This window comes from Podarcis bocagei (assembly GCF_964188305.1).
Source record: "Podarcis bocagei genome assembly, chromosome: 12".
Classification (NCBI taxonomy): Eukaryota; Metazoa; Chordata; class Lepidosauria; order Squamata; family Lacertidae; genus Podarcis; species Podarcis bocagei.
In genome coordinates, this window is record NC_138137.1 from 59,376,182 (window position 1) to 59,388,986 (window position 12,805).

The following is a 12,805-nucleotide window of genomic DNA, read 5'->3' on the forward strand; positions in this document are numbered from 1 at the left end:
TTACGGGTAGAGAAGTAGATGTAGGCAAACAGGATGATGTAGGTGGTCACCAGGGGAATGAGTTCAGCGATGCCGATCTCCTCCTTGAAGTGGACGTGGGTGATGTGCTCTTCCCGCAGGGTGCAGTTGGGGCTGGGGTGCAGCGCCTTGAGGCGGGAGCGGAGGCTGGCAAGGAACCTGCCGTGGAAAGCACAAGGGCAACTCACAGCTCCTACAAAGCACATGCATGCAGGGCTCCTTGTCTTAAAAGAGAAAAACCAACTTTCACATAAGTTACAGGGCACATAGCAAAGCTGCCCTATTTTTGTAACCTGTGTAGCAGCCGTAACAGGCTCGGTGTTTCACAACCACGGCTAATACAGTGGTACCCCGCAAGACGAATGCCTCGCAAGATGGAAAACTCGCTAGACGAAAGAGTTTTCCGTTTTGGAGGTGCTTCGCAAAACGAATCTCCTATGGGCTTGCTTCGCAAGACGACAATGTCTTGCGAGTTCCTGTTGGTTTTTTCCCCCCTTCCCCCCCTTTTTCTAAGCCGCTAAGCCGCTTATCAGCTGATCCGATCAGCAGATAAGCCGCTAAAAGCCTCTAAAAGCTGCTAATAGCGCTAATCTGCTAATCCTTCAATGGGCTTGCTTCGCAAGACGAAAAAAACCGCTAGACGAAGAGAATCACAGAACGGATTCTTTTCGTCTTGCGAGGCACCACTGTATTCTAATCCACTGGTTCTCAATTGTGCCTCAGTATTTCCATAGGCAAAGGAAGGTTTTGCATAAAGGCTTTGCCAGTGTATGGAGCGTACAAAAGAGATGTTAACGTGACATTTTGACATGCGATCATTCAGGGGAGAAAACGACATGGATTTAACAATCCCTATTAGGAAAACATGCTAAAGGCAGCCTTGAGAAAACGAAATACAGTCCTGGAGTATGAAAAACACATGGAATAAGGGAGAAGCATTTTCCAAAGCTGTAGGCGACTGTTTCATCATCTTCTGGAGGAAATCGCAAAATACCTGGAATCATAGCGCTGAAGACCCAGGGTAATGGTGTAGGTCACCACTCGCTTCCGGTTATATAGGTTCACCCCGCTGTACTTCCCTGGGACTCCGAACAGCAGGTCTGAGGAAAGAAGAGGGACGCATGAGGTTTCAAAGTCGCACAACCGGGAAGCAAATGAGGCTCCCCAAGCTTAATGATGACTATCACACACTGCTCCGGTTGCCACATCCCCAAAAAGAAACAATACAACAGAGCTGGGAAAGGCATCAAAAAGGGCAATTAAATCAAGCTAGGAACTGTAGCATGTTCCTTATGACAGACAAGTGAAAAGATTTGTATCTTTTTAAGTACAAAAAAGGGCAATTAAAACAAGCTAGGAACTGTGGCATGTTCCTTACGACAGACAACTTAAAAGATTTGTATCTTTTTAAGTACAAAAAAGGGCAATTAAAACAAGCTAGGAACTGTAGCATGTTCCTTACGACAGACAACTTAAAAGATTTGTATCTTTTTAAGTACAAAAAAGGGCAATTAAAACAAGCTAGGAACTGTAGCATGTTCCTTATGACAGACAACTTAAAAGATTTGTATCTTTTTAAGTACAAAAAGGGCAATTAAAACAAGCTAGGAACTGTAGCATGTTCCTTATGACAGACAACTTAAAAGATTTGTATCATGCTACCTCCAGGGTCAGAGGCATCATGTCTTTGAATACCAGCTGCTGGGGAATAACAGCAACAGGGGAGGGTGGCTGCCCGCATGTCCTGCTGATCATCTTTCCATGGGCATCTGGTTGGCTACTGTGGATCAGCTTTTGGTCAGATCCCAAAATGCTCTCCTTTTAGTTGATGTCAAAACTCTCTTCCTGGCTCTGACATGGCAGAACAGCTGTTCTCCAATATTCAGGCCAGCCTCCCAACACCTGATCAAGGACAAGCTAGATACCATTATGTAAGAAAGGTGAGGGCAAACCAATTCCATTTCACTATGGCATTGTTGTTGTTGTTGTTTTCCACGTAGTTTTTTCCCCCATTAATTCTCCAAAGATATTTCAAAGCAGTTTTTTAAAAACATATTTTCTTCTTGACTTCCCACCCCATCTCTTCTGGGGTTTTTTAAACTCCTTTTTATTCGTTGTCCTATACATTAGAACCTTGACTTACCACCGCCCCTACTCGTGAACAATTTGACTCGTGACCGCGGCCAACCCGGAAGTAAATAACGGGTTTGCTGTGATTCACGCACACACAGAAGCAGCTTCTGCCATCTGCACATGCGCAGAACGGCGCTGCCGCCATATGCGCACGCACAGAACTGCGCTTCTACCAGTGACCCGGATTGACTCATGAACGGACCTTTGGAACGGATTCCGTACGTGAGTAGAGGTTCCACTGTATTACATATGTTTTTGCTGCCTAAACACCAAACCACTGGTTCTTTCAATAATCCACTGTTTATACTTCGAATCCTGCCTGCGACTTCATGTATGGGTGATAGTTTGACTTGTAACCCATCCATGATCTCCGTTCCTCCTTAAACGTTTCATCATTATGTCCTCTTAATTTAACAATTTCGCCATTTCAGCATAGTCCATCAGTTTTAGAAGCTGATTGGTGATCCTTCATTCCTTTTTTTTTAATAAAAAATTTTATTGGGTTTTCACAATTTACACAAACACAGACAATACACAACACAGACAAACACAAAAACAAACACATGTAATTTCAAATCCCTAATTTCTTAACCACTTTCCCTGACTTCCCCACACCTCCCCTTCCTGCATCCCAACTCCAATAGTTCACTCAGCAAGTTCTTATCTCCAACTTTTACCTTATTAATATTTTACTTAATTCTTCTTAATTAACCAAATTTAACTTATAAACCTCAATTAAATCAAAATACACATCCTTTACATACTTTTCTAAGGTCGACCCAATTTCCCTTCCACAAATTTCCCAATTTTTATATTATTTACAAAACAAAATAACAAAAAACAACATATAATTATACACCCTTTGGGTTCCAAAACTCTCGCCCCCCCTTTCCCGGTTTCGATCCCCAAAGAGTATCCATCAATCTATCAGCTCTCAGCCCGGATCCCTCACGTCGGTGATCCTTCATTCCACTTCTGTGCATATTAAGTTCCAACTGCCTGTTGTCACATTATTCCGAGTGAAAAGGCTTTGGCTTTTTGAGGGATTGTCAGTTTAAACATCCTTTTCAATTTATTATTCTATCATTTCCCCAAAACCCTTCACCTTTTCACAGGACCACCACATGTAGCATTGCTAAGCTGGTTGTCAGGGGAGACACGAGTCGGGCCCACTGGATGTTCCACAAGTAACTCCCCTACTAATCTCTTCTCATGCAAGATCTCATACCTTTGGGGGTAGCCGATGTCTGTAATGTCTTTGGTTCATGCTGGTGGATCGTTCTGATAACATCCGGGTCAGCACTGAAGAGTTCCTGGTCATTCTGCCAGAAGTTTCCTGGGGACAGCAGCAGGCAGCCATGTTCAGGAAGCAAGCCTCGAAGCTTCTTTAAATTGGGAAGGAGATCTGTTACCTGAAGGCAGATTTCTTCCAGGCTTTTGATTCTGGAGCTGAAGGGGGGGGGGGGAGAGAAAAGCCAAGAGTTGCAGCAGATCAAGAGTATCCGCAAATAGTCAAAGCAGAAAGGGACACTGCAATTCCACTGATTATTCATCCCAGTGATTCAGAAAGTGGCCACAGATATCAAATTCATTTTTGCAAGTATCCATCAGTTCTCTGAAGTGGCAAATTGCCTGTGAGCTCTCTTATGCCTATGGTTATTTTATATTCATATGCTCTACTGTTAAAAATTATGGTCTGGGCTCTGGTGGTTTTCCTTTCAGATATATTCCCTTTCTATGGTCATTCCAAAACACCTTAGCCAAAGTCATTTTTCCTCTTCTCCTGCTGTTACCATGTCACCATCACTTCTGCATTACAGTGGTACCTCGGGTTAAGTACCATATTTTTCGCTCTATAAGACGCACCAGACAACAAGACGCACCTAGTTTTTGGAGGAGGAAAACAAGAAAAAAAATATTCTGAATCTCAGAAGCCAGAACAGCAAGAGGGATCGCTGTGCAGCGAAAGCAGCAATCCCTCTTGCTGTTCTGGCTTCTGGGATAGCTGCGCAGTCTGCCTTCACTCCATAAGACGCACACACATTTCCCCTTACTTTTCAGGAGGGAAAAAGTGAGTCTTATAGAGCAAAAAATACGGTACTTAATTCGTTCCGGAGGTCCGTTCTTAACTGAAACTGTTCTTAACCTGAAGCACCACTTTAGCTAATGGGGCCTCTTGCTGCTGCTGTGCCGCCAGAGCACGATTTCTGTTCTCATCCTGAAGCAAAGTTCTTAACCCGAGGTACTATTTCTGGGTTAGCGGAGTCTGTAACCTGAAGCGTACGTAACCTGAGTTACCACTGTACTATCTACATTGTCCTCAAGCTCCCAGCCCTTATATTTGAGGTTCTCCACCTCTTCCATCTCTCACTGTTCCTGTTCCTTGCAACTCTGCTCTGCAGACAAGCAGAACTGCCACCAAGGGACTCATGGTCAGTTAACAGCTTCAAAAGCAGGTAGGTCTACCCAAAACAAGGAGAAGGAATCAGCAATCCAAATCCAAGTTTTGCATCCAGCGCAAATACAGGATATGTGGACTGACCATACAGAAGCTGAGATACATGGTTCCAAATATCTCCACATACCGCAGACATAGTCAGGAACAGAAGGTGCAAACAGAATCAAGGCTCTTGGAGCTCTGAGTCAAAGAACGTTCATATTTATTGCTTATTATTATTATTATTATTATTATTATTATTACTACTACTACTACTATTATTTATTACACTTATCTACTGCCCTTCATCTGAAGGTCTCACTGCGGTTCACAAGATAAAGATACTTTGTCCACGGTAGGAATGCTGGCTCCCTGCGCCAGCACACACCAAATAACGTGATCAAGAGCTCCTGTACTGCTTTCCTGCAATCGTGCTAATGTGCATTCTTCCTATAGAAATACAAAGTGGCTCACACTCATTGCATCCAGCTTAGATATAAGCTAGACCCTCTGACACGAATATTTTAAGGGTGCCACAGTCAACAATTTTTATCTGGCAAACAACTTGGGTTCTGTAGCAGATCCTGAAGCCTAGGTTTAGTTTATATAATTTACAGTTCAAGCTCTCACAACAGTATTTTGAAGAGATGGGGGATCTGTTGGCATCAGATTAACAGCCTGGGAAAGGGAGCCAGGCCAAGGGAGTAACGCCTCTGACCCTCCTCTGAACAAGAGACGCTCTCCACAAATACAAAAGTCAAGCGATCTCTCTGAAAAGCCAGGAAATCAACAAGTCTCAGGCTGTCCAATTCTGGATCCGATATTATATGTTCTACCAGCATGAGGAAGCTCCTCACATATTAAGCACATCCAACATTGCCTATAGGTAGCTGGCTGTACACAACATAATGAATGTCAAGAAAAACAGAAGGGAGCAGTTAGCTAGACCATCCTCACATTTAGGCGCTAGGCAAAAACATACTTCTTCTCCCCCGCCTTTGGCTAATTATGGCCTTTTAAATGGGGAGAGGGGAGGTATTGTTTATTATTTTATATATTTTTGTGTTCTTATACTGTAAACCACTCTGTGATCCTCAGATAAGGGTGGCATATAAACTTAATACCTTAAAGGTCCATAAATAGCAACACCCTAGAGGTCCCGGGCCCTAAGGAAGTCAGATTAGCCTCAACCAGAGCCAGGGCCTTTTCAACACTGGCCCCGGCCTGGTGGAACGCTCTGCCTCATGAGACCAGGGCCCTGCAGGATCTGATTTCTTTCCGCATGGCCTGTAAGACAGAGTTGTTCCACCTGGCCTTTGGCTTGGAGCCAATTTGATTCCCTCCCCCTCTTTCTTTTTTCCTTTCTCCTCCTGTGATGAGGCTGCATTTTAATATTTTAATGTTGTATTTTAATCTTGTTTTTAAGTTGTATTCATTCAACTTGTTTTTATTATTGGTTGTTAGCCGCCCGGAGCCCAGCCTTGGCTGGGGAGGGTGGGGTATAAATATTTTTTTTATTATTTTTATTATTAACAAACAAACGAATAATTGAGGTCCACCTACCCGTCTTGCAGGGCATGGTTTCTGATTTCCTCCACCAGCTGGAAGACACGGGAGAGCGGGGACCGAAACACATCAACAGCCAGGAATGTCTTGGGCCATGGAGAGACAGTGGCTTTCACCAAGACCTGCTGAATGTAGGCTACAGGAGCGCCTGTGTACTGGGAGGGAGAAAATGAGATGAGACAACTTTATGACAGGAGACCAAAGTTGCTGCAAAGTACGGCAGATGAAGGTCATGGACTACATGGAATTGGCAGAGATGACTGGCAGAATCCGTGACCAGGGAGAAGAGTCGGTGGAGGACGATTGGAAGAAGTTTAAAGATTACTTGCAGAAGCACTGTAAAATTAAGAAATGTTGATATGACATTTGAGTGAAAATAAGTGGTACTGGTAAAGAGATGCTTAAGAAAATGTAAATAGGGATTGATAATTGGAAATGGATATTTATAATAATAGGTTAACATATGGAGTAAGGAGGAATGTTAGAGGGTAAGGATTTGCTGAATTTAATATTTGAACTGGAATACAAAATGGGAGGTGTGAGGAGGTCAAGAAACTAGTGAAGAAAATGTAAGATTTGAAAATATTAATCTATTTTTCAGTTTTGATTTTTGGCTTTTCTCTTTGTTCTTATTCTTTATTCTTTATCAACTGTTTCTCTACTGTGTATTTTTTATTTGTTTTGCTTTTGTAGTTTGAATGTTGGAATTTGTTGGAATTTGTTTTTATTGTTTGTGAAATATTAATAAATATCATTAAAAAAAACAAACCAAAGTTGCAGCAAAGTACTCTTCAACCAGCTCCTTTCCCTGTGTGCCATTTGTTTAGCTAACTGTATCCAAGCCTCTTCGTGCTGCAGCTCTTTTGCTACAAGGGTGGAACAGAAGCCCAATGCAAGAGCACATGCTTCAGAGCTATTCTGGGCCTTGGGAATATGAAAGTTAATGAAAGGCAATACTGATAAAAATATAAAAACGGTGGCTGCGTTTTCTCTGCCTGTGTTTTCTCTGAGCAACGCCACCCCAAATGCTACCAGGCTTCTCCTCTCCATTCATGTGTGCTCGTTGCACACACTGTGGTAGTAGCAATAGTAACAGTACCCAGTCAGGCCTCTCGTTCGGCTCTCCTTGCTGGTGGGTGGGGTAGGCTGGAGGCTGCGCGTAGTCCTTCACAGGGGTGGTGTATTCAACAGGTCCAGTGCCGGGCAATGGGAGTTTCAGCAGTGGGTAGCTGCAAGGCAGAAAACAGGCAGCGAAACAATTTTAGGCAAGCCCAAGCAATGAAATAAAAAAAAGGGCAAAGACTTTAAGTCCTTTCTCCCACCCTGAAACTGAACATCCATGACAAATGCCAGAAGAGAAGTCATGCGCAGAAGGCATGTGGTGCTTTAAAAGACCTGCACATTTTTTAAAAGCAGCATGAGCTTTTGCAGGCAAGAACATTGCTGAGGCCTCAAAGCAAACCGATTCCACTTCAAGGCAGCCACGTCCCATTGTCACACAACTCTCACAGTTACAAAATTTTCCTCTGACCTTCAGCTACTTCTGCACTTCCAACATTTCCTTCAACTGTGAACTAGCGAAAATTGCCAAGGCCTTTTCTAAACAGAACACAGTATTGCTCTGTATGATTTAAAATACAGGGAATACAGACTCTGAGAACTCTGGGAACACACTCCCCACCCACCCTCAAATTCCTTCCCCTCAAATAATTCCTTCAGACTGCAACAGCAGAAGTAGCTATGGCCGAAATTTTAACCAGTTTGAGAAAACAGACTTTCTGTTAAAAGAAAATTAATTCTGGCTGCATCTCTTCTGTGTCTCTTCTCTTACAGCGGTTTTCCATATGAAAGAGAACATGATGTTTTCTCTTGCTGCCAAGTCCTATGGCAAGGTCACAATTCTGTTTATTAGTGACCAATACCTTCTTACACTCATGCCAAATGTTTCATAGCAGCAAGACACCGTTGCTATAACACTGCCAGCCACATGACTACCTAGTCCGGCATTGCAAAGGCACTCCAGGACTAAAGGAGACAAAGGGAGCAGGAAAAAGTTTGGACAGAATAAAATATTTCTTCCTCTCTGAAAGTTAATGGAAACGGGAGTAGATCCCACACAGCTTCAGAGCCTTGCTAAGCAGCCAAGCCTACACAGCGATGAAAGAATAGCCCTTTCATGTCAGACATTTTAGCCCGGTACTGCAATTTGGCACCTCTCAAAAGATCTGCTAGCCCAAACCACAAGTACAGTGGTACCTCGGGTTAAATACTTAATTCGTTCTGGAGGTCTGTTCTTAACCTGAAACTGTTCTCAACCTGAAGCACCACTTTAGCTAATGGGGCCTCCCACAGCCACTGCACGATTTCTGTTCTTATCCTGAAGCAAAGTTCTTAACCCAAGGTAATATTTCTGGGTTAGTGGAGTCTGTAACCTGAAGCATATGTAACCTGAAGCGTATGTAACCTGAGGTACCACTGTATTGGTGCATTTAGTCAAAGGTATCTAAACTTGCCCCGTCTGGGTGTTCTTTGCAGAAACACAACTGTTTCCTCCTGGGCCCTTTGGCCTCTCCTCAATACTTTCACAGCGTTTTTGAAATGAAAATGCACAACCACGTGGTCCACTTGAAGACAAGGCACACACACGATGGATACTGCGGAAGAGAGACTTTACCAGCAGGCCAGGACACAGAGGCCGGTGAAAAGGATGATAGGGATGGGGCAGGAAGCGCACAGCAGCCCGTGGTTGTAGAACGCCCGTGATATCTTCTCCCGCAGTCTGTCAGTCAAGGTCATTCTCAGCTGTCCATCAGCTAACTGCCATCCCGGAATGTATTAGGGCAGTTTCATCAGAGTCCACCATGGGTGGCACTTCAGAAAAGGCACGGCATGCAAAACAGAATTCTGGAAGGGAGAGAAGAGAAGGCAGCAGCTGGTCAGTGCAACGGGCAAACTGTCGCCAAGGGGTAGAGAGATTCCTTTCCCACATTAACAGTGCCATCCTGTGCATGTTTACTCAGAAGGAAGGCCCACTCTGTTCAGTGAGACACATGCGCAAAGAAATGTGCACACAAGACTGCAGACAAAGAGCACTTCTGCAGGGAACTCTCATGCCTGACATAAAAACCTTTTATGTCTTGGCAAAACCCTCTCATTCACAGAAAATGGCACATGAATCAAACATCTGTATACTACATTGTAGGTACAAGCTCCAGTGGCTTACAACAGACAGTGGTGCTCAGACACAGGACTCAAACCACACATAAGATACCTGGATTTATCAAGTTTTCTAAACTTATTCTGATTTTGCAACCTTTCTTTCCTTGATTTCTCTTCCAGATCTCTCTTACAGCCCTTCTCAGAATTATTTTCCATTTTTTCCTCAGTGGCCTTCTGGATTTATGATTCCCGATATGGGAAAACACATGATTTCTGTAAGTGATCCTGGGACCTTTGGTGTGTGTGGCAGGTCTAACAGCAACAACAGCTTTGGAGGAGCTATGTCTGCCTGTTCGATTGGGCTGCCAACAAACCCGGGAGGAGGCAAGGCATTACCTGGGCTGGTCTAGTTCACCTGACATCAGCAAAGGCAACATGGAGAAACTAACCCTTGATTGCTAAGCAGGTCAGTTGAAACACTGAACTTTCCCATAAGCTCAATCTCAGAAAATAGCTGTGCCATCTGACTCTTGTGATCATCATAGTCTTCAGCCTTGAATGCAGTGTATTTGCCACCAATTGTAACAGAAATGGCATTGAAATACCAACCAGAAAGAGGAGGAAAAGCAAAGACAAAGGAGACAAAGACAAAGCCTTGAAGAGAATGCCAAGGATTCCAGGAGGAGACCCCTTGGGTGCCAACATCGGAAGCACACTGCTCGGTGGCTCACTGCCAGTAACTGATTAAGATAGCAGGTAGCAAAGACCAGGAAGCAGATGGCATCATCCACATACTCTCCTTCACAACACATGCTGATTATCTATGAAACCAAGCTATGAAATCTATGAATCTCTCATACAGCCGAGCTGTATGAGAGATGACAGAGACAACAGTTTGGCAGAACAGCTATAGTTGAAATTATTTGTGCTTTGCTATGTGCATGACTGCCAAGTCAAACACAGGTGGGAGGAAACGTATATTTCCCACTTTCAAACAAAAACAAAAAACCATAGCATGCTACAGTACATTTCCGAGCACAATTCAAAGTGTTGGTGCTGTCCCTTAAAGCCCTAAATGGCCTCGGTCCTGTATACCTGAAGGAGCATCTCCACCCCCATCATCCAGCCCGGACACTGAGGTCCAGCGCTGAGGGCCTTCTGGCAGTTCCCTCGCTGCGAGAAGTGAGGTTACAGGGAATCAGGCAGAGGGCCTTCTCGGTAGTGGTGCCTGCCCTGTGGAACGCCCTTCCAGCAGATGTCAAAACAACAACTTTTAAAAGACAACGGAAGGCGGCACTGTTTAGGGAAGTTTTTAATGTCTGCTGCTGTATTGTTTTTAACATTCGGTTGGAAGCTGCCCAGAGTGGCTGGGGAAACCCAGCCAGATGGGCGGGGTATAAATAATAAATTATTATTATTATTATTATTATTATTATTATTATTATTATTATTATTATGTTCCTTTATTTCCACCATCATATTCTGATAGGGTGTTGGGTAATTCCGCGTGAAGCAACATCACACAAACATGGTAACACCCCTGTCATATAACAAGGTTGTGAAATGCACCAGAAAGAGAATTCAGAAACGAAGCACCCCCTTATTTGTCAACACATTTGCTGTTCCTATGTTTGTTGTGTAGATCTGAAAGACCCTGAAAGTAACAAGTTGTACAGACATGTAGAGCTGGATGAAGCCAGAGAACTTTAGGTAATATTCGCAGCGGAGCCTTGGGTACCTCTGAAGGCCAGCTGGTGAGGAAGCCATTCGTCAGCGGTAAGATGCCCCAGGCCTTGATTCCCAGAAACTCAAGTTTAAAGTATTCTGGGAAACATATTCCTCTGCCTGGGACCCCACAGAGATGCTCCCACTCAGAACCAATGACCCTGGGCATGTCAACGGCCTGACTCAGAAGAAAGCAGCTTTTATTTTAGAATTATTTTTATTTTTAGAATAAACATGGACAAGGTCAGGGATCAAGAGGTCAATTTGAGGTTTTTGGGACATGGGTAATGAAGGTGTTGATTTTTCCAGTTTCTACTAGGCCATGTTTAGACAAGGTATTGTCAAGGATATTACATGTGTGGCCTTCTACCTGGGTCTTAAAAGGCTCAGCGTCTTAACAGCTTACCAAAGGATTACCCAGCAGAAGAACTGAAACCAAACCAGCCAATGATGCAACAACACAATAGTGTGATTTGGTGCTTAGTGCTGAAACAGCCTTGATTATAGATCTCATCAAGAGTACTACTTGTTCCCCCTGTTATCAAACAGCAATTGCTACTCCCAAGATGACAAAAACTGAGAGCTTGCGTCTCCAAAAGGGTGAATGCGATGATAATGATCAATACCAAGATGAAGGTCTAACATGCTTGTGTGTTGAGCTCACTGCTTTATGGGCAACCTGCCAGGATCAAAGCCTTCCACATGCGCTGTGTTAGACAGATTTGAGGCTTCACATGGCAGGACAGCGTCTCAAATAGAGATGCGCTCTCCCAAGTCCACATTTCCAGCACGTTCGCATTCCTGTCTTAGTGACATCTATGTCAGCTTGCTGGTGTCCACAGAATGGGAAATGGCAGGATCCTGGAAGACGTGTTCTACCAGGAGCTGGCCTCAGGCACCAGGCCCACTGGCAGACCAACTCTGTGTTACAAAGGGGTCACCAAACATTACATGAAGGCTGACAACATCAACTGTGCCATGTAGAAATCCCTTTCAGACAACCACAGTGCCTGGAGATAATCAGTCAGGTCCTGTATCCATAGCAGTGACTAGAGGAGGAATGACCGCTGGGAGGAGCGCAGAAATGCCATGGTACGCCTGCGTCAGCACAACCTGACACCTTCCTCTGCCCCACCTGCAACTAAACATGTCTCTCCCATATCAGTCTCTTCACCCCCAAAGGCACACTCCTCCATTGTCTCCCAAGACAAGATGCCAACCAACAAGCTATGGAGACCAGTGAGTATCTCATAACATTACTCCAATACCACCAAGCAAACCTATAATTCCTAAGCAAATGTTGTTACATTTTCTGCGAAAAATACTGACTGACTGTAAAGACAGATGGGATTAAAAGCCTGGGAGAAGAGAACAGGCTATATAATACAGGAGGCCTGAGAATACAGCTGGGTGAAATTCAGGCTTGTGAGATCCACTTGTCACTGGAATCCCAAGGTCCACCAACCAAAGTTAGACAATTCACAGGATGCTTCTGAGCACATCCTCAGCCCAGGAATTTGTTTTCAATCCCAGAACCGAGCTCACAGCACTTTCCCCATGCTTACTTCATTTCAGCAGACTGATTTGGGAAGACGGGAGCCTTTTAACTGTCCCTACTGAAAAATGAGTGGGCATTTGAGAACTTTGTCGTATCTAGCGAAAGTCATGCAGATCTGCCTTCTGCACACTCCACCCTTAGAATAAAGGGGCAGAACACCACCTAAGACAGGATGCAAAACAATGCCCGCTCTTACACACAATGAATAA

At 44.1% G+C, this 12,805-nt stretch overlaps 1 protein-coding gene across 1 annotated transcript in view; it reads right to left on the reverse strand.

The window, feature by feature from the left end:
• The window catches only part of SCAP (SREBF chaperone), a 70,673-nt gene that overhangs the window by 41,549 nt on the left and 16,319 nt on the right, over positions 1 to 12,805 (reverse strand). Inside the window, exons 2-7 of the mRNA XM_081163482.1 lie at positions 8,829 to 9,058; positions 7,254 to 7,383; positions 6,152 to 6,309; positions 3,380 to 3,600; positions 1,013 to 1,118; positions 5 to 177 (exon numbers count right to left, since the gene is read on the reverse strand). Of these exons, the coding sequence (XP_081019608.1) occupies positions 5 to 177; positions 1,013 to 1,118; positions 3,380 to 3,600; positions 6,152 to 6,309; positions 7,254 to 7,383; positions 8,829 to 8,950 (910 nt within the window). The 5' untranslated portion in view covers positions 8,951 to 9,058. The remainder of the gene's footprint in view (positions 1 to 4; positions 178 to 1,012; positions 1,119 to 3,379; positions 3,601 to 6,151; positions 6,310 to 7,253; positions 7,384 to 8,828; positions 9,059 to 12,805) is intronic.